The sequence below is a fragment of the Sarcophilus harrisii genome, chromosome 2 (genome assembly GCF_902635505.1).
Source record: "Sarcophilus harrisii chromosome 2, mSarHar1.11, whole genome shotgun sequence".
NCBI lineage: Eukaryota > Metazoa > Chordata > Mammalia > Dasyuromorphia > Dasyuridae > Sarcophilus > Sarcophilus harrisii.
The window spans coordinates 33,631,035-33,640,735 of NC_045427.1; the positions used below are offsets into that span (position 1 = coordinate 33,631,035).

The 9,701-nt window shown below is 39.0% G+C and overlaps 1 gene segment (V, D, J or C); it reads right to left on the bottom strand.

Moving 5' to 3' along the window:
* Positions 1-510: 510 nt before the first annotated feature.
* On the bottom strand, positions 511-3,752 carry LOC116420951. The segment is given in 3 exon segments: positions 511-527; positions 2,928-3,317; positions 3,635-3,752. Coding segments are annotated over 3 exon segments (456 nt in total).
* Positions 3,753-9,701: the final 5,949 nt, after the last annotated feature.

Genomic DNA, 9,701 nt, shown 5'->3' on the forward strand with positions numbered 1-9,701 from the left:
TCCCTAACACAAAATAAGACTGTTGCAGGAGTTGAAAACCAGCAGGAATCATTGGATTCCTTGAGATGAAAAATTGTTGATGAGACTTTTGTGGGACTTCAAAACTTGTAAGAATTATTGGATTCCTGGCACATGAACTAATGGATAAGAGATTGGTTTTGGACTATTTCTAAGACTTATGGACATGTATAATTCCTCATATTGATTCATGTTATTTATTATATTACTACTAGCCTGTGTTATATTGCTATGTGCTTATGTAATTTATGTAATTATGTCTAATACCTCCCATATTGATGGATTTATGTATACTTGTTTTAAGAGTGAGCCCCTCCAGAAACCCGCTAATCTGATTTGATTTCCCATTTCCTTTGGTGATTTCATCTCCCTTCCTGAGATGTCATGGTGGGCATGATCACCTCTTTTTATGGTGTTTTCACTCCTTTTTTGAGCAGTCAGGGAAGGCTTGATCACCTTTTTTGGGATTCTCACCTTGGGAAGTCAGGGAGGTCATGACCACTGATGTCCTAAAAATCAAAAGAAAGTGGGAGATGTTAGGATTCTTACAAGGTGCTAAGTAAGTGGAATTGAGGAGACAGTAGTTAAATCTAGTTTAGCATTGATTTAATCCTTCAACAAATAATGGTTTCCCAGTGATATAATGATTGGTGTATACTCAGTGTGGAACATATAAGAGAGGAGCTTTCCTGGGCCAGATATAAGGAGGACTTCTCAGGGACAAAAGGAGAAGCCCATTGGAAGCTCATTCAGAGGGAGCTGGAGGCTGAAGCTGGCAGAGGTAAAGGACTAGCAGCAGAAGCTCTTGGAACCAAGGAGAGAGATAGGCCTCAAAAGAAAGCTAAGCAGGCCCCAGGAAGAAGACAAGACTTTGAAGGAGACAATAAAGGATTTGGACTTTAATCCCTGGCTGCACTTGTGATTATTGGAGTGAAAAGAAATCTGCTCCCAGAGAATACTACATTTTACAGAAGAACATTACACCCTTCATCTGACTGGGTGTTATTGTTATGTCTGAGATAGCAATCCCAGTGGAGATAGGGGAAAGTCATACATGCACGCAATCAATAGCAAACACATTTCTAGAGAAGGAAGCTTTGCTCTGCAAGGAGTACTGACCTTTGGAGGGCCTAGATCAAGATGGTGGGGTTCTGGGTTCAAGGAGAGGATGGTCAATTGAAGAAAAACACTTTGGCTGCAAGAGGCTCAAACCCAAACCCTCATTTCAGCCTCTCTCTGGGATGACTCCAGTAGAGTTCAGATTCCTACATCCTAATTCTTCCTTTGTTCTTCCTCATTCCTCCCTCCCTAGGAAGTAATTTAGAAAATGCCTTCTTTTTACTGGAACAATGGATAAGAGTCTAGTTCCCTCTGGCCTCAGAAAGTATCTCTGTTTCAAATGCTGTAGATGGCCAAGTCCTGGTGACTTCTGGTCCTTTAAGAAGAGCACAGATCTGACCATAATATTCCTCTACATAGTGCCCAGCAAACAGATGTTTAATAAAGGTTCACTGACAGACTGACTGAATAAATTCTAATGGTTTCTTTTTCTCTTTAGAATAAAATATAAAGTATTTTATATTTATTATTCATAATAAATATTATTTAACAGCTGTTATTTAACAGCTTTATTATCTACTTCAACATCTCTTTACAAATTTCATTATTTTTTATTTATATTTATTTATATAGGAGTATTTATACTCCTTTATTAGTAGTACAATCCAAATTAAATAACCTTCTTACTCTCCATTATAAAGGACTTTTCATTTCCTTTTGCCAAGTTATTCCCAGGATGTAGCACATTCCTGATGTTCACTTTAAATATACCAGATTCTAAAAATCCCCTAGCATTCTGCAAAGCCATATTCAAGCACCTTCTCTTAGAGGATATCTGATTTCCTTAGCTGCCCAAGTTTCACTTTTCCAAATTAGAATAACAAGGGACAGGTGAATGTTGAAAATTTCTGTGCATATGTTTTGAAAATAAAAAGTTTTAATTTAAAATGTAAAATAAAAAGTCATCATAAAAAAAGGAAAGGAAAGGATGGAGCCTTAGGTCTTTCTACCACCAGGAAATCCCTAGAAACAGAGAACAGTCAGACACCAGCAGAGATGGCAAAGGAGTGGGAGTGAAAATGACTCCTTCAGACCAAGATCTCCCACCAGGGAGGTTCATTCCAACCCACCCAGAGGCAAACATTGGCCTGAGTTGGGAAATAAGGCCATGGTCCTACAGATGCCAGAAATGATTAATATCTACCTGGGGTAAGGGGCTGGATGAATAAGAGCTTTCACATTGGCTGTTTGTTGGGCCAAGACCACAAGAAATGCAGTCCTGTGAGAGCCTGTGACCATGGCTGGAGAAAAAGCAATCTAGTCTATATCATAGCAGGGATGTGGTACAATGTGGATGGAGGGCTAGCCCTGGAATACAAAAGACTCATTACACAATCGATGCTATTTGCCTCAGTTTCCTCATGTGTGAAATGAACTGGAGTAGAAGATGGGAAACCATTCCATGACCTTTACCAAGAAAACTTGAAGTCATGAAGAATCAGCCATTACTGTAGAAAAGCAACCATCAAGTTTCAGCCATTGCTACAAAGAACTAGAGGAAAGCCTCTTCAAACAGAACTTGGACACTCAACAAGAGAAACACACCAAGTCAGTGTAAAGATAAAAATAGATCTGAATTGTCCCTATTTCCCCCATTGGAATTTTCCACTTGATTTCCCAGGGACCTGTGCTACTTCCCCTCTGCCTTGGCTGTGCCGACAGGACTTGTGATTAAAAAGGCTTTGATAGAAAGGAGGGCAATTGGGGGACCAGAAAGGGGAAGCTCTGGGAGTTGTGAACCTGCCCAGAGAACAGAGGTTGCTCTGCCCTGGGGACCCCGGAGGAGGCACCTGCTGTTTTGAACTGAGTGCCCTGGACACACTGGGGAGGTTTTTGTTCGGGCCTGAAGCACTGTGGGAGAGGGGAGCTCTTAGACTGCTGACAGTAATAATGTCCAGCATCTTCAGGCTCCAGGCTGCTGATGGTGAGGGTGTAATCTGTCCCTGACCCACTGCCACTGAACCGGGCAGGGACCCCCGATTCCAGGTTAGAAGCACCATAGATGAGGAGCCTGGGGGCTTGGCCAGGTTTCTGCTGGTACCAAGCTAATTTATGGAAGGATTGAAGAAATATCTGTTGTGTTAGACTCTCACTGGCCTTGCAGCTGATGGTGACTGTCTCTCCTGGAGATTTGGATAAGGAGCCTGGAGACTGAGTCAGCACAATGGCTCCTTGGGAATCTAGGGAACGAAGAAAATTAGAGGAAGACAGAAATGTGAGAATGTCCAATCTGAAGAATGTGAATGAGACAATTTTGTGGAGATCACTAAAATCTCAAATAACTGACAAATAATGTTATTTATTGTGAATGCAAGCCAAAAATCATCTTTCCCACAGACTTCACAATTTTTGTATTCAGGGTTTGGTCATGTTTGTCAGCTCCCAGCTGCCTATGTTCTATCTCACTTCGCTCACCTACTGAATTGAGAGAGCATCACTTTTTCATCCCTGAAGACCTGTGATTTTCTAAACCCCTTCACTACCCTCCTTGCCTTACCCTGAGCCCAGAGCACCAGGAGCCAGAGCAGCTGCCATGGGGAGCTCATCCTGGCCTTCAGAGACTGTGCAGAGAGCACTCAGAGCCCTGAGGGGGCAGGCAGGAAGGAGGAAGCTTTTATGCCTGAGCAGGGCTCCCTGCAACTCCTTTGGGGCTCCAGATGCAAAACAGCCCCAGGTCTGATGGGACTGTAAATTGCACTAAGTCATTCTGGCTAAGATTGGCTTTGGGGAAGGAGCCTTACTCTGTTCTGCACTCAAATATGACACCTCAAAGGCTAATGCAAGATCATGTTTAGAGACTTATATAGGAATGGTTACAGCTAGTTGTGGATAAATGTAAGAAGGCTTCTTTCTCTGCCCCAGGCCTAGATTCCCAGTAAACCAAGAGAGCTGACAGAGCTTACAGTTCGTAGACCTTGACCTCTGATTCTGCTCATGGACCTGTTTCACTCCCTCCTTCCACTGGAGAAGGTTTGAACTCTAGGAGGCAGGGAGGAGGATCTTGCTGAGACTGCACAGATGCTAGCCTGGACTTCTGGGAAATGCCTACTAGAACTTCATTCTTAGGTAAATGAGTTTTGTCAGACATTAGAGATTACTGAAGTTGTTCTGAGGATTGTGGAAGAAAAGGTTGTGTCTGCCCTTCTTCCCATCTTCTCATTCTAGCATGTTCTACAGGTGAGGACTTATCCATTGACCCATCCTATATTTGTCTCTGACTGTCTCTAGAAATGTGGATCTGGTAAATCTGTGTACCAAAGTGAGGCTGTGAGGACAACATAAGAGAGATTCAGAGGCAAGGAGACTGGAGAGACACATTTATTTCTGCATTATCCCTTCTGTCCTCTCAGCATGAGGCCCTATTTGGTCCATCTACCTCCACTTTCTCCTGTCTCCATTCAAGCAAAACTGAATGAAGGTGTGGAAAAAAAATGCATATTAAGCTTATTAAGACAGGAAAGCAGAACATCTGGGAGATCTGAGGCTAGAACACTGTGAAGGCCAATTATCATCAACGTAAGCAGGGAGAATATCCAGCATCCTCAGGCTGCATGTTGCTGATAATGGTGAGAGTGAAATGCATCCTAAACCCACTGGCTCTGAACCAGGCAGAACATCCAGATGCTGGCCTGGAAGCCAAAAAGACCAGGAACCTAAGGGCTGATCCAGCTTTCTTCTGGGACCCATGTAAGAAGGTTGGACCATCACTCTCTGTGAGACTCTGTCTGGCTTAGAAGGTGATTGTGACTCTCTCCTGGAGATCTAAACAAGGAGAATGAGGAAAGAAAGGGTCAGCACAGTGACTCCTTGTGAATCCAGGAAAGCCACAAAATCAGAGGAAGGCAGAAACATGGAAATGTCCAAGTTACTAAAACAATGTTGTGGAGTCCTCTGAAATTCCAAATGACTGATAATTAGTTATACTTACTGTCTGCTGAAACAGAAAAAATCTTTTCCAAGGACCTCAGACTGTTTGTAATTTGGGGTCTGATCAGGCTTGTCAATCCCTGTCTGCTTCTGACTTTACTCTTCACTCACTATCTAGGCGGCCTCAAATTCTCAAGCCCTGAAACCTGTAATCTTCTAAATCCCTTTATTACTCTGTTGTGTCTTTCCTTGAGCCGAGAGCACCAATGGGTGTCATGGGGAAATCATCCTGGCCTTTAGGGAACTGTGAAGAGAGCACCCTGTGTCCTAGATTTTTATGTTTTGAATAGAGCCTCTGGAAAGGTCCCTTGGGTCTTCAGATGCAAAAGAGCCCCTGGTTTGCTAATAGTCTCATCTGAGGGACCCTGGAAGCCAGACTAGGTCACACTGGCTGGGACTGATTGAGTGGCTTGTATCTTCCTCATTTAATTCTTAAGTATAATCTTAAAAGCATAGAGAAGTTCAAGATGAGACAAAGAATGGTTTCTTTCTACCTAATCAAAAAACCCTACAAAAACATATAAATAAATAAATCTGGGAGGGAAAGATCCTTCTTCTCTTTCTTCCTTCTGAATACATAACATAGTATACCCTTATCTACAAATGCTCTTAAAAGATTTTTTTTTCTTTTGGATTTCTGGACCCTCCCAAGATATCTTGGGGTTTATGGGCTAAATTTCTTTCTTTCTTTCTTTTTTAATAATGCTTTTTATTTTCAAAATATATACAAAGATAGTTTTTAACATTCACCCTTATAAAACCCCATATTTCAAACTGGAAACTGAATGGATGTCCATCAGTTGGAGAATGGCTGAATAAATTGTGGTATATGAAAATTATGGAATATTACTGTTCTGTAAGAAATGACCAACAGGATGATTTCAGAAAGGCCTGGAGAGACTTACACGAACTGATGCTAAGTGAAATGAGCAGGTCCAGGAGATCATTATATACTTCAACAACAATACTAGATGATGACCAGTCCTGATGGATCAGGCCATCCTCAGCAACGAGATCAACCAAATCATTTCTAATGGAGCAGTAATGAACTGAACTAGCTATACCCAGAAAAAGAACTCTGGGAGATGACTAAAAACCATTACATTGAATTCCCAATCCCTATATTTATGCACACCGGCATCTTTGATTTCCTTCACAAGCTAATTGTACAATAATTCAGAGTCTGATTCTTTTTGTACAGCAAAATAATGTTTTGGTCATGTATACTTATTGTGTATCTAAGTTATATTTTAATATATTTAACATCTACTGGTCATCCTGCCATTTAGGGGAGGGGGTGGGGGGGGTAAGAGGTGAAAAATTGGAACAAGAGGTTTGGCAATTGTTAATGCTGTAAAGTTACCCATGTATATATCCTGTAAATTAAAGGCTATTAAATAAAAAAAAAAAAAAAAAAAAAAAAAGATTAGTGTCTGATATAAGAACAAAAGTTGCCTGTCAGTATAGGAGGAGGCTCCTCTCTGTTCTCCAGGATTAGACTCTGTCTCCCTGAGAGCTTTAAGCCCTGAGCAGAGGTCCCAGCTAGAGAGCAGGAGCTCACACCTGGTAGACTTTGAAAGTGCCTCACCTGCCTTTGCTCATGCACTTGTCCCACTACATCTTTCTCCTAGAGAAGGTATAAATACAAGGAAGCAAAGAGAAAGATCTAGCTGAACTGGGACAGCTCCTACTTGGGATCCCTGAGAAAATATAGATAAATGGCTTTAGTCAGTCACTAGAAAAAGTTATTTTAGTTATCCTGGGCATTGAGGAGGCAACTTGTAAGCCAACTCAAGTCCCATTAAGGAGAAGGCTGGGAAATGAAGCTTCAAAAGTTACTACCAGTGAGAAATCATTGTGTCCATTGCTTCATGACTGTGGGTGTTTGTTTTCTTGTGTCTGGTTTGTCCTCTTGTCTGTCATCTTGTAACTCATAGACTCTGTACTCTGCCAGCTAATCTCCCCATGGATCTTCTGAAATACACTTTCAGTGGTCTTATTCTTTAGAATGATTTTTTCTTTCTCTTTACATTCCTCAGCTGGGGCCAAGTTTGGAAACACTGAGCAAAGAAATTTAGGAAGAAAGGGAATCTTTTCCCTCAAATCATATAGTTTTATGACAGTTAAAATAATTAGAAACTCTCTTTGTGACTACAGTGTAAGCTCTGTAAAGAGAATCTTTAAATTGTAGTTTGAAAGACTATATAAATATAGGCTAAAATGATCTAGTGAATTTGGAGTCAATTTTGGAATTTGAAATTTAAGAAAATTAGAAACATAACTATGAATTATATAGATAGATTTGTTTTCTTTCATTTTTTTATTAAAGCTTTTTATTTTCAAAATATGTGTATGGACAATTTTCAATATTCATCCTTGCAAAATCTTGTGTTTCAATTTTTTCCCTCCTTTCTCCCCAAGTCCATGCCCTAAATGGCAAGTAATCCAATATATATTGAACATGTACAATTCTTCTATACATATTTCTACAATTATCATGCTGCACAAGAAAAATTAGATCAAAAAGGGAAAAAATGAGAAAGGAAACAAAATGTAAGCAAACAACAACAAAAAGAGTGAGAATGCTATGTTGTGATCCACACTCAGTTCCCACAGTCCTCTCTCTGGGTGCAGATTGCTCTCTTCATCACAAGACCATTAGAACTGGCTGGAATCATCTCATTGTTGGAAAAACCACATCCATCAGAATTTATCACTATATGATCTTGCTGTTGCATGTACAACGATCTCCTAGTTCTGCTTACTTCATTTAATATTAGTTCATGTAAATCTGTCCAGGCCACTTTGAAATCATCCTGTTGATTATTTCTTATAGGACAATATGTTCCATAACATTCAAATAACATAACTTGTTTAGCCATTCTCCAACTCATGGGAGTTTACACTCAGTTTACAGTTTTTTACCATTACAAAAAGGGCTGCCACAAACAGCACATGTGGGTCCTTTTCCCACTTTTAAGATCTCTTTGGGATATAAAGCCCAGTAGAAACACTGCTGGATCAAAGGGTATACACATTTTGATAGCTCTTCAGGTATAGTTCCAAATTGCTCTTCAGAATGGTTGGATCAGTTCATAACTCCACCAACAATGTATTAGTACTATTAGGCCCAGTTTTCCCACATCCCCTCCAACATTCACCATTATCTTTTCCTGTCATCTTAGCCAATCTGAGAGGTGTGTAGTGGTACCTCAGAATTGTCTTAATTTGCATTTCTCTGATCAATAGTGATTTAGAGCATCTTTTCATATGACTAGAAATAGTATCAATTTCTTCATCTGAAAATTGTCTGTTCATATTCTTTGACCATTTATCAGTTGGAGAATGGCTTGTATTCTTATAAATTTGAGTCAATTCTCTATATATTTTAGAAATGAGGCCTTTCCCAGAACCCTAGAATGTAAAAATTTTCCCAGTTTGGTGCTTCCCTTCTAATCTTGTCTATATTGGGTTTTTTGGTACAAAAACTTTTTAACTTATTATAATCTAAATTATCCACTTTATATTCACTAATGTATTCCAGTTCTTCTTTGGTCACAGATTCCTTCCTTCTCCACAGATCTGAGAGGTAATCTATCCTTTGTTCTTCTAATAAACTTATAATATCATTGTTTATGTCAAAATCATGAACCTATTTTGACCTTATCTTGGTATAGGGTGTTAGATATGAGTCAATGGCTGGTTTCTGCCATACTAGTTTCCAATTTTCCCAGCAGTTTTTGTCAAGTAGTAAGTTCTTGTCACAAAAGCTGGCGTCTTTGGGTTTGTCAAACATTAGATTACTATAGTCATTGACTATTTTTTCCCTGTGAACCTAATCTATTCCATTGATTGACTACTCTATTTCTTAGCCAATACCAAATGATTTTGATGATTGCTGCTTTATATCAGATTTACTTTCTCATAGCTAAGAGAGGGCAATTCAATTGTAAAGAAGCTGTTTTGAAAGTGGTATTAGTGAAGTTTGAAAGTGAAGAAAAAATTGGTTATGACTTTACATTTTTAATATCTGTGGCATTTAGGATTATTAAGTCTTTCCAGGTTTCCTCCTTTTCCCCAAAGAGAAGAGTTTTGGCAATCAGGGGAAAACCAAAAAGTATAGACTATTTAGAAGATATAAGTAATCTAAAAATCTAAATAACATTTAGAAGATGTAATTAAAAACTTAGGATTTTTACAAGTAAAAGTCAATAGCATTTCATTCAGAAAGAAATTTTCAAATTTGTAATTTTTATACTAGAAATTATACTGTAAATTATATTAGAAATATGAGTATTGATTTGAGGAGAGTTTGCCCAACTTGTCAAGAAACCAATAAGATTCCTAATTTCTTTTATTGTATTTTTTATAGAAGTGCTAGTAAGTGTTAGGGATTAGCTCCATTCAAATCACATTATACAGAAAGTATTAACTCTGCTTTTGTTAATCAATCCCTGAAAAGAATTAATATGGATGCATGTATACACACATGTGTATGTCATTCTATACCTACAGGTATACTCACATGTATATATATATATATATATATATATATATATATATATATATACACACCTAGCAATATAGATGGCTGCAGATTGATATACATAAAAATATGTGTGTGTTCTCTGTCTGGA